At 37.3% G+C, this 12,976-nt stretch overlaps 1 protein-coding gene across 1 annotated transcript; it reads right to left on the reverse strand.

The window, feature by feature from the left end:
• Nucleotides 1-5,762: 5,762 nt before the first annotated feature.
• On the reverse strand, nt 5,763-6,332 carry LOC131042764 (cytochrome P450 750A1-like). Its single transcript, XM_057976080.1, has 2 exons — nt 6,102-6,332; nt 5,763-5,984 (listed from the first exon to the last, which is right to left on the reverse strand). Exons 1-2 carry the CDS (start codon nt 6,330-6,332, stop codon nt 5,763-5,765), a joined length of 453 nt encoding a protein of 150 aa, XP_057832063.1.
• Between the last annotated feature and the right edge of the window lie 6,644 nt (nt 6,333-12,976).

Raw genomic sequence — 12,976 nt, forward strand, 5'->3', positions numbered from 1 at the left:
CTTTAGGATTGCTTTGAAATCTTGATACAATACACACTGCATTCATCATATCAGGTCTGGATTGTGTCAAATACAACAATCCTCTAATCATAGATTTGTACCTTGCTGGATTAAGAGGAGTTAAATCATCCTTCAATGTCAATTTATCAATTGTAGTCATAGGAGTACTTACCGGTTTGGAGTTTTCCATACCAAATTTCTTCAAAAGTTCCTTCAAGTATTTTGTTTGACATATGAATATACCTTTATCTATTTGTGAAATCTGCAAACCTAGAATTTTTTTTTTATCTCTCCAATCATAGACATTTCAAACTCTTCCTGCATCTTGTTAGAAAAGTCTTTACATAACTCTTCTTCACCTCCAAAAATGATATCATCCACAAATACTTCAATAACCAAAATATCATCACTAGTAACTTTGTAATACAAATTGCTGTCAACATTACCTTTTGTGTATCCAAGCTTTAAAAGATATTTATCCAATCTAGCATACCAAGCTCTGGGAGCTTGCTTCAATCCATATAAAGCTTTCTTTAATTTGCAAACCATATCCTTATCATCTGTCAATGAAAATCAATCAGGTTATTCAATGTAAAATTCTTCCTCAAGATCTCCATTCAAAAATGCACATTTTACATCCATCTGATAAACTTTATAGTTCTTATGAGCTGTGAATGCAAGAAATAGTTTAACTACCTCAATTCTGGCTACCGGTGCAAAAGTTTCATTATAATCAATTCCTTCTTTTTGAGAATAACCTTTACAAACTAATCTTTCTTTGTTTCTGATTACTTCACCATCCCCATTAAGTTTATTTCTATATACCCATTTAGTTCCAATTATGTCTTTAGGCTGGGGAACTAATGTCCAAATGTTATTATTTTCAATCTATTCTAATTCTTCTTCCATTGCTTTTATCCAATGTTTATCCTGACATGCTTTAATAACAAATGTTGGTTCAACTTGAGAAATTAAACATACCTCTTAATTTGCCAATCTTCCTCTAGTCATAACACCTTGATTTGTATTTCCAATTATCTGATTCTCTGAATGATTCAATCTTACATACCTAGGTTTATTCTGATTTCCACTTGCAGGTTGTTGTTCTTCAGTCACAGTTGAGTTTTCTGATGATGCCGATGTGACTGGTTCTTCATTCTGTATCGATGCAATCTATGCCAGTTCATTTATAATCATTTCAACTGCCCGTTCTACAGATTTTGAATCTCCTCTAAAATGTTCATCTATCTTCACATTAGTACTTTCAATGATTGTCTGTAATCTTTTATTATAACATCTATATGCCTTGCTTCTAGATGAATAACCAAGAAATATTCCTTCATCACTTCTAGGATCAAATTTACCAATATACTCATCTCTCCTGTTATAGAATTTGCTTCCAAATATTCTGAAGTACTTAAGAGTAGGAGTATGACCAAACCATAGTTCATAAGGGGTCTTACCGGTTTCATTTTTGATGTGAACTCTGTTGAAAGTGTAAACTGTTGTATTCACTGCTTCTCTCTAGTACACATGAGGTAGATTTGCTTCCATCATCATGGTTCTTACTGCATCCAAAATAGTTATGTTCTTCCTTTCCACAACTCCATTCTGTTGAGGTGTCTGGGGTGCTGATAGTTGTCTTTTGATTCCATTCACTTTAGAAAATGCATTAAATGATCTAGATGTAAAATCTCCTCCTTGATCTGATCTCAAACATTTGATTTTCTTGCCAGTTTCATTCTCTACCATTGTCTTGTATATCTTGAATTTCCCAAAAGCTTCTGATTTCTCGTTGAGAAAGGTAACCCAACACATTCTAGAATAATCATCAATTATTAGCATAAAGTATCTATCTCCTTGAAGACTTCTTGTTCTTGTTGGACCACATAAATTAGTATGAATTAAATCAAGAATATTATTGGATTTCTCAAAAATGCTTTTAAATGTTGTTCTAACTTGCTTTCCCATTTGACATTCCTTACATAATGGATTATGAGGTTTCACAATTTTAGGTAAATCCCTTACTGCCTTAGTTGAACTGATCTTTACAATGCAATCAAAATTCACATGACAGAGTCTCTTATGCCATAACCAACTTTCATTAATGTGAGCAATCAAACATGTCTTATCACTGGTATTCAAATGAAAGATATTACCTTAAGTCTGATTACCGGTTGCAATCTCCAATCCAGTTCTGTTTATGATTTTGCATTTTCCATTCTTGAATTGTAACTGAAATCCTTTTTCCTCTAATTGACCAACACTCAAAAGATTATGTTTTAAACCTTCTACATAATAAACATTGTCAGTAATGTGCTTACCATCCAGAGATATAGTGCCTCTTCCTTTGATTAAACAAGCTTTATCACCTCCAAATCTTACTAGACCTTCATGAATTTCATGTAATGATAATAATTTGCTTTTATCACCAGTCATATGATGCGAACATCCACTATCAATGATCCATTCATCCCTTTCTTCAATTTTTGTTGTCAGTGCCTTCTCTATCGATTTGACAATAGGTGTCGGTTGATCTTCTTTTATTGCAACAAATGCCCATCCACTATCTACTGGATGTTCATCTGAATCATCTGTAACACCTTCATCTGCATAGTAACATGACTTATCTCTGTTTTTCTTAAATCTGTATCTCTAATATTCAGGGTTAGGCTTATATGTTCTTTTTGCTTCCTCCCTTAGTCTTGCATGTCTGTCAGGACACCTAGAAGCCATATGACCAACTTTATTGCAATTAATAATTATATAGGTGAATTGTGGATTACTAAATTTACACTCACAATAGTTACACTTGATTTAGGTAATATTTTCTTTATCACACACATTAGTTAGCAAAGATGCTATCAAAACTACAAAAATAATGAAACATTAGAAAATTCAAAATATTTCACATATTTATGTGCCTTGGGATCTAGTCGAATATTGCTCCAAACATCTTTAAATCTAATAAAACATTATTTATACTGGTCTTACTTATTTACCATAATATATTAAGTTAGACTACTATGGTAAATTTTTTTATTATGACATTGTTTGGCCATAAAATACACCTACTGAACTCAAAGTTCTCACATCAAATCAAATGAGACCTTATCCCAAGACCAATTTTCATTAGGATTTAAATCTAGGTCTCAATGACTTGATCCATTGCATGACCCATAGAAGTTGTGTGTGTCCAATTTGGTGTTGAGTTTCTATTTTGGTACATGTAATACCTGTGTTTGAAATGGGATGGTGATTATAGGCATTATTAGGGAACTTGGCAATTGATAGCTAATTTTCTCCTAAGTCATAAGACTATTAGGTAGACTATTCAATGATTTAAGAAAAGGATTAATGGTCAAAAGATATCAAAGAGTATTCTTAGGATATTGAAGCAAGATGATTATGTAATTAGGATTTTCTCTATGCATATCTTATGATGCTTTCAGGCGAATGATCTTCCAATTATTCTTAAGTGATTCTTACATTATCTTAAAATAAATGATGAATTCCCTCAAACAAAATAGTGTATAATACATAACCACATGAGCGTGCACATTGTTGGCACACCATGACAAAGGGAAAAGGTCAGCAAGATTAAATTTTAATTTTAATTTTTAAAACATTTTATGAATTTTGAAACAAACCAAGGCTAATACATATTCATAACTTCAATCTAAGGTGGTGAATGAGAGATATTAGTATCAAAATCAATTCTTTTGAATGATTTATAATAGGTAAATGTTGGTGTAATGTCATAAGTCAAATTTTAAGAAAGGATATGGCACAAGTCTAGGCTTTTTATTGCATAAAGGACTCTCTAATCAAAATGAGCCTGAAATATAATGGAGTAAGGTTAGGCTATGCAATTTTTACCATTAAAATTATAAATAATTGGTGAAATGAGATGGTCCCTATCCACCTCATGCAAAGTTAGTGATTACTCAAAAAGGTTATATACCAAGATTCAACCTTGCTACATAATCTTTATAGACCAAGAATTTCACCAACAAAATTACATATGCACAAAATATATATTAACACAAGTTAAACAAATTTATTTTAATTAAAATATAAATTACAACATACAAACTATTTAATCTTTTCAACCCCTATTGAATTTAGAGTAACATCAAAGGGATTTCCCTAGTATATGATATACAAAGGATTAAAAAAAGCTCTCAAATAATTTACCTTGAATTTGAAAGATGGTTGGATGACTGAGATTTCATGTTATTCCAATGTATATGGATGTATTGTATGGCAAGTCTATGACATTACATAGCACATATTTGTGTATCTTATGTTTATCTTAAAATTTTATTAATGATAGGAGAGTTTTCTAAATAAACAATGCTATCAATATGAAGTGACTTGACCCATGGTATACCATTGACAACACACATAATGTAAAAGTTGTTCAAAATGTAGGATATATTTTTAATAGTAGTGTAAATACTTAATTTCTTTATCAAGATCCATAATTCCCTACTATAAATATTATTGGTCTTTTTTTATGTCAAGAAGAAGCACAGGTTTGAAGAAAAATAGAAAGAAAATTGACAAAAAAAATTGAATATAAATACTATATAGGAGTTGCTACACATGCTAGGTGCCCTTATACCTACATTACTTGCATTACATATAAATCCTTATCACAATATAGGAGAAACCAACTAACATGCATGGATTGTGGTAGTTTCCATAGTAACTAGTGTATCATCTTCCACATAGATGGTGAAGATATAGTAAATCATGGGCAAGCAAGTAACCTCAATGAGGTAACGACAATAAGATCATATTTTCTTGGTAAGGAGGCTCCAGAGCGTTCACTCATGTCCAATTCCACTTCGACTCTCCAGTCAAAGTAGTGCATTAGTTGAGATATGGTAAGAGTCAACATGGCAAAGGCCATAGTAGCCCTCGGGCATGCCCTCCTTCCTGCACCAAAGGGAAGCACATCAAAATATTCCTTCCCTTTAATAAAATCAACATCTCTACCCATAAATCTTTCTAGCTTGAATTCTAGTGGATTATTCCACACTATGGGATCTCTTCCCAAAGCCCAGGTGCTAACGAAAACCCAACTCCTCTTAGGAATGAAATAGCCATCAATAGTGCAAGCTTCTGTTGACTCATGCGGGATCAACAATGGTGCTGCCAGATATAATCTTAGCGTCTCTTTCACCACACACAAAAGATATTCAATACCTTATAGATCACTCTCTTGTACTGTCCTCTCTCTACCTACTACGGCTTTGATTTCTGCCTGCAATTTCTTCCCCACGCTAAGATTTTGGATCAATGATCTCATCGCCCAATCTAATGTAGTGGATGTTGTTTCCACTCCAGCAACAAAAAGATTCTATAAAAAGTTAAATATTAAGAACATTTACAGACATGTGAAGACCCTATCTATTCTCAATAATAATCTCAACATAGAAGATACTTACAAATACAACTTTCTTAACGTGCTCATCTGTGATAGTGATGGAATTGGCGGCCTGCATCTCCAACAGAGCATCAATGATGTCCTTTGAATTGGGTTGTTGCTGCTTCCTTGAGTTTGAGCTTCCCCTCTGTCTGTGCTATTGTATTATTTGCGGCATCATTTGGTCGAAAGACTTGTGTACTTTCTTCATCCGCCGCTTTACACCTTGCAAATCCAGCCTGTCTAGCCAAGGAATACAGTCTTCAATGTTGAATGTTCCCACAATGCTTGTGGCCTCCAATAATATTTCCTTAATTTCCTCGCCATCTCAATGTAAACGTTGATCGTCAGATTTGGTGCCACAAAGGATTCTCAGTATCTGCGACTGTACAAGGGATGAGATTATCTGACTAAGATTGACGGCAACTTTGCCGTGGCGGCTCTTCTCCCACACTGATCGGACAGCCAGAGACACCTCTTCCTCTCGCATTGATCTCATGGACTCAATCCTTTTGGCATTCAACAGTTCCACCATGCAGAGTTTCTTCATCTGTCTCCAATAAGGTCCGTAAGGAGTGAATCCCACATCCTTGAAGTCCTAGAACATGTACTTTGCCGCAGCAATTGCAGGTCGGCCGGCAAAGATTAGATCTTTAGTTTTCCAAACTTCTTTTGCCATCTCAGGAGAAGAAATCACAATTGCTGTAACAGAACTCAACTTCAGCGAAGCAATTGGCCCATATTTCTTAGAAATGTCATGAAGGCTACGGTGGACAAGCTCTCCCATCTGCAGGAGATTTCCCACGATAGGCCAGGGAAACGGGCCTGGAGGCAATCTTCTTCTCTGCCTACTAAATATGTAGAAAATTAACAACATCACTAAAATGGTAACAGCCATGGTCGTTGGAGCTTGATCTATCAAGACAGATAAATTCTGAAGCAACATAGGAAAAGACATGATGAAATTACCCACCAGTTGACTATGCTGTATTGAGGCTCAGGCCATGCCTTATTTATCTCTGAATACTGCTGCTAATCAACGCAAAAAATACACGCTACCCAATTTACGGATAAAAAAACCTCTGTCAAGACATTTTGAATCTCTTCCGACTCTAATAAAAAATGCATGCTGCCCAATGCAAATTACTTTCAAATAAACCATGTCACTTTCATCCACTTGTAAACGTGATATTTCCTGCCATTATTTGACAACTTTTACAGTCATGGAGAGTTATCAGAATTTGCAGAAAAAATATACCGGCTAAAAACTGTGCTGATGAATTTATGGCTCACAACAACGATTTAGACACGAGATTTACAAAAAGATTGAAGGAGAGCAGAGAAGTTTGACATTAGGCAGTCAGCTTTAAAAACATAATGGTTCTGAGTCATTCAGAATTAATGTCGCACGTACCTGAACAGCCACAGGACATTATCACCATCTCAGTATGGCTGTAGCTATTCTAGCTCCAAAACGGCATGCCCTGCCATGATGCCATGAGAGACGTTTTGGGACCCACCATCTGTGACGTGGGAGGTATGTTGCTGTTTTGCTGTTGACGGAAGGCATTTGCACGCGGCTAACATTTGCCGGTTACTCTCACGGTCACGGGAACAGCTACAGTATGTTTTGAATTTTAAAATCTTCCTTCCGCCCAACACATTTCAAATATCCCTCCCGCTCAATACATTTCAAATATCCTTCTTACTGTTTTCATTTTATTTTTTTCATTTCCAAAATCTGAAAGCGGGCGACAACAAGGCTAGTGCTGGTCTTCTTTAAAATATCCCTCTTCAGCTGCTCGTCCACCATTTTTGCACCTCCTTTCCTGCTATTTTTATGCCGATCCAGGTAAATTGTTTTTTGTTTTCTTTTGCATAAATGTTTTCTTTTGTATTTCATGTTTAGATACTGTTTTTGATGCCCAGAATGACGCTGTGTGGTCATCTTGTTGAGTTGTCAAGCATATCTTCTCCGAGATTATGCAATAATGGGAGATGCCAACAGGCTTCAAGGACCGGTGGAGCTATATCAGTGTAGATTCCCCAAAATGATGCCGCCACTATTTAAAATCTCATTGTGTAGATTATAACCCTAAAATGAGGTCGGCAGAATATCCGTTGGCCACAACAGTCGAGATGACCAAGCCGATCAATCGGAAGGTTAATAAATATCTGCCAGGGCTCCGAAGATGTAGACGCAGAGACTGGTGTGCACTGGTCAACAGCATTTTGGGGATCAGGTTGAGTTTGCGGACTCACTCCAGAAGCGGACACAAATCTACTAAAAGGAAGGGGGCAGATTCGTTCCAAATCGTTTCGAATGGACCGAACACCAGACCCACCTCAGGAAAGATCTCATTGACAAGTTTGAGGAGTTGAGGTAAGAAACCCAAATACATTCCATTGAAGGTAAGGCTAACAGGACTGCCTCCGAACACAAAGACACGGATATAGAGATCCTCGGGGGCAAATGGTACAACAGATTGCCATTGTTCTACAAGCTCTGTCACGTTATCGTTTTCGGTTGTAGCTATTCTAGCTCCAAAACGACATCTTGTCGAGTTGTCATAGTTGAGAAATATTTTGGGAACTATAGAGTATATTGCAGATTATAAAAGTTTTTTTTTCATTCATGTTCATGATTAGGTCATTGTAGCTTCTTAGTTACTTATCATTTGATTTTTATCAATCTTATTAACGGGTGTTTTGACATGACTCAACTTAGATGACAATTAAATTAAACTTCCATCTATCTTGAAAGGAATTAGATACCAAAATAGAAAACGATTGCCCAAAGCTTTTTTTTCTGTTAGGTCTTAACTTGCATAATCTAATTGTTGTTTTATTTTGTTCACAAAAATTAGGTAAATGATAGTAGCTATAAATAATACTAAGATCTATAATGCAGGGAGGGTTGGGTATGTTGTGAAATGTAGATTAATATAGTGTATTTTGAAACACGTTATGTTTTGAAACACATTGTTTTTTAAAATACCCTATACTTTTCTTATAATATGTGGTAAGGGGCTTCTCTTATTATAATAAGCTTCAAAATATAGAAAGGGAGGAGGGAAGAAAGGAACGAAGATACCTAGAAATGGGAGGGAGTGATAAGAGGAGAGACGAAAGAATATATATATATATATATATATATATATATATATATATATATAAAGAGAGAGAGAGAGAGAGAGAGAGAGAGACGAGGCGAGGGAAGAGAGAAGAGGAGGAGAGATTTTAGAAATAGATAGGAGTAAAGGGGTAGGGAGATAGAGGGGGGAGAGAGAGGGAGAGAACTAGAGAGGGGACAAATAGATATCTATGAGAGAGCTAGATGGGGAAAGAGAGATGAGAGACCTAGATGCTGAGATAGAGGATTGAGATAGATAGAGGGGGATAAAGAGAGGTGGGTAATGAGACATGGATGTAGAGGTTGATAGGTGGAGAGGAAGGGAGTGAGAAACCTAGAGAGATGAGAGAAAGGTGATGACCTAGATAGTAGAGAGAATACTAGAGGAAGATAGAATAAAAGAGTGTGGGGTAGCAAGATAGATATGGGGGTATGTATGGATGGGGAGATATAGAGGGAAAGGTAGATACCTAGAGAGAGGAGGGATGCAGAAGAGGAGAGACATACTAAATCTACTCAAATATGAACTCGGAAAGTAAATAAGCATATGATGAACTCAGAAAATAAACTTTGTCCAGATTTGTTATTTTCGACCTACCTTTGTGTTATGCATGCATTCTTCTTTTTTATGTTGAGTTCATCATAACTCAGATATGAGATATATTACAGTCTTTGAACATGATAGGTTATTGACAAGATGTCGTATAACATGAAGGTAACTGTAGACGTATAAATCTGACTACTTTCCTAAATGAATATTTAATATTTATTTTAACCCCATTCTTCCTATTAATGAAATTCTATTTAATTAATTTCTTCACATTCATCTATTTAATTAAATGAATTACTCAATTTAATTAATTAAATTCACCTAAACCTTTTCTATCCTTTAATTAAATAAATCACAATATTTAATTTACATTTGAATAAATTGATCCTTGCAAATAAATAAATCTAATTTATTTACTTAAATCCCCCCTACTTGTATTTATGCAAGTTGCATCTATTTTGTTGAGAGAGAAAGGTGATGAAGACAAGTTAAAAAGAGAGGAACAAAGAGATAGAGAGAGGTGGAAAGGAGATTTATAGAGAGATAGAAACAAGGAGTGTGTGTATGAGTGAGAGAGAGATAGTGAAGTGTTGTAATTTGTAACCTTGCACAATTTACACAACTTTATGTGCCCCTACTTTCATGTGTCCCATCTTAGCTCTCACCCGAGTCCATTTCAGGACTTTTTACCTCAAAACTAATGTCATCTTTCTGCACGGTAATCCAAACCCTAACATTGAGTTGTTTTCTCTTCATGTCTCATTTATTTGCCCTATTTTCGATGAATAGGTACACTCGAGGCACCCTTTTCTGTATAGGGGTGCCCAGGGCATCCTTGCCTTCCTTAAAAAAGACATATTTAAATATGTCAGTGCACTTCCCCTTCTTGGTGATTTTGGATCTTGGTGTCTCAATTTAACCATAGGAGGTCACCCTAATTGGTGCAAAGAGAGGGAGAGAGGGAGAGAGTGAGAAAGAGAGGTAATGAGAAAGGGAGAGAGGGAGGGGGAGGAGAGAGGGAGAGAATAAGAGAGAGATACACCTGAGAGAAGGGGAGAGTGAGATAGAGAGGATGAGAGGGAGAGACCTCAGAGATAAAGAATGTGAGAGAGAGAGAGAGAGAGAGAGAGAGTTAAGTGAAAAAGAGAAAGGGAGGGGGGGAGGTAGGGAGAGAGTGGGAAAGAGATACACTTGACAAAGGAGGAGAGTGAGATAGAGAGATAGAGGTAGAGAGGGAGAGAGATTTAAGAAAGAAAGAATGGGAGAGAAAGGGAGAGAAAGAGAGAGAAGATTCATGGAACATTGTTTAGGCACATAGCGTGTTGATGGAAGATTCGACTAACATAGCGTGTTAGTCGCTTTCATTGATTTGCAGACTATGTGGCTGTCATTTCCTTTTGCCCCGCGAAACAACGGATTCGACTAACATAGCATGTTAGTAGCTTTCGTTGATTCATGGGTTGCATGGCCACTATTTCCTTTTGCCCTACGAATTTGACTAACATGGTGTGTTAGTCACTTTCGTTGATTCGTGGACTGCGTGGCTGCCATTTCCTTTTACCCTGCGAAACAATGAACTCGACTAACATAGCATGTTAGTCGCTTTTGTTGATTCGTGGACTAACGCTATGTTTGTCGAATTTGTTGTTTCGCGGGGCAAAAGGAAATGGCGGCCACGTAGCCCGTGAATCAGTGAAAGCTACTAACACGCCATGTTAGTCGAATTCCTAGGTTTCGCAGGGCAAAAGGAAATGGCAGCCACGCAGTCTGCGAATCAACAAAAGCTACTAACACGCTATGTTAGTCAAATCTTCCATCAACACGTTATGTGCCTAAACAATGTTCCATGAATCTTCTCTCTCTCTCCGATGAAACCTTCTTCGGTTTAATCCTCTAGTCGCTCCATCGACCTTCGGAATGGGCTGAAGCTATTCTAGCTCCAAAACAGACCTTTTCGTACAGTGTGATAGCGACGTGTTAGTCAATCGTAACTGTTTATTGCAAAATCGATGGTGTAAAACGCACGACTAACACGCGTGTTAGTCAATCCGTACTGTCGTTTTGGAGCCAGATGACATCCCTAACTTTCTTTTTGATCGACGTAACTTTCACCGATTGCTTCATCGGGTGTCGGCATAGCGTATTTTCCTTGCTTCCGATAGTTATAGTCTCCCCGATAGATCTGACCTCTATGGCATTCTGCCCATCGGGTATCGGCACAACTCTAAAAATGTTTCTCTGGTAGCATAAGCTATCTCGATGAGTCTTCTTGCACTGGACGTGTCTATTCTAGGTCTAAAATGACAGTACGGATTGACTAACACATGTGTTAGTCGGGCATTTTACACCATCAATTTTGCAATGAACAGCTGCGATTGACTAACCTGTCGCTAACACGCTGTACTAACCTGTCACTAACACGATTGACTAACTTATCGCTAACACGATTGACTAACCTGTCACTGTAAGGTGCAATGAACGACTGCGATTGACTAACCTTACTCTCCTTATCGGGTTGTTTCGGTCTTATCGACATAGGCTTCCCTGATGTAGTCACTTCGTTTGTGCCACTTTCGCTATTTCACGAGGAAAAAGAAATGGTGGCCACGTAGTCCACAAATCAACGAAATATACTAACATGCCATGTTTGTCAAATTCACAGGGCAAAAGAAAATGGTGGCCACGCAACCCACGAATCAGCGAAAACTACGCTATGTTAGTCTTGTTTCGTTGGCCAAAAGGAAATGGCGGCCACGCAGTCCGCGAATTAGCGAAAGCGACTAACACACTATGTTAGTCGAATCTTCCATCAACACGCTATGTGCCTAAACAATGTTCCATGAATCATCTCTCTCTCTCTCCCATTCTTTCTTTCTTAAGTCTCTCCCCCTCTCTGCCTCTCTCTCTCTCTCTCTCTCTCTCTCTCTCTCTCTCTCTCTCCCATTCTTTCTTTCTTAAGTCTGTCTCCCTCTCTGCCTCTATCTCTCTATCTCACTCTCCTCCTCTGTTAAGTGTATCTCTTTCCCACTCTCTCCCTACCTCCCCCCTCCCTTTCTCTTTTTCACTTAACTCTCTCTCTCTCTCTCTCCCATTCTTTATCTCTAAAGTCTCTCCCTCTCATCCTCTCTATCTCACTCTCCCCTTCTCTCAGGTGTATCTCTCTCTTATTCTCTCCTCTCTCCTCCCCCTCCCTCTCTCCCTTTCTCATTACCTCTCTTTCTCACTCTCTCCCTCTCTCCCTCTCTTTGCACCAATTAGGGTGACCTCCAATGGTTAAATTGAGACACCAAGATCCAAAATCACCAAGAAGGGGAAGTGCACTAACATATTTAAATATGTCTTTTTTAAGGAAGGCAAGGATTCCCTGGGCACCCCTATACATAAAAGGGTGCCTCGAGTGCACCTGTTCATCGAAAATAGGGAAAATAAATGAGAAATGAAGAGAAAACAACTCAATGTTAGGGTTTAGATTACCATGCAGAAAGATGACATTAGTTTTGAGGTAAAAAGGCTTTAAATGGACTCGGGTGAGAGCTAAGATGGGACACATGAAAGTAGGGGCACGTAAAGTTGTGTAAATTGTGCAAGGTTACAAGTTACAACACTTCACTATCTCTCTCACTCATACACACACTCCTTGTTTCTATCTCTCTATAAATCTCCTTTCCACCTCTCTCTATCTCTTTGTTCCTCTCTTTGTTACTTGTCTTCATCACCTTTCTCTCTCTTTATTGCTCCCTCTATCTATATCTCCCTATCCCTCTCTATCTATATCTCATTATCTATACATCTCTCTTAGTCGCCCCATCTCTCTTGCTTTATATCTTCATCGCTCTATTGCTCTCTTTATCTCCCTCTT

This window comes from Cryptomeria japonica, chromosome 10 (assembly GCF_030272615.1).
Source record: "Cryptomeria japonica chromosome 10, Sugi_1.0, whole genome shotgun sequence".
Classification (NCBI taxonomy): domain Eukaryota; kingdom Viridiplantae; phylum Streptophyta; class Pinopsida; order Cupressales; family Cupressaceae; genus Cryptomeria; species Cryptomeria japonica.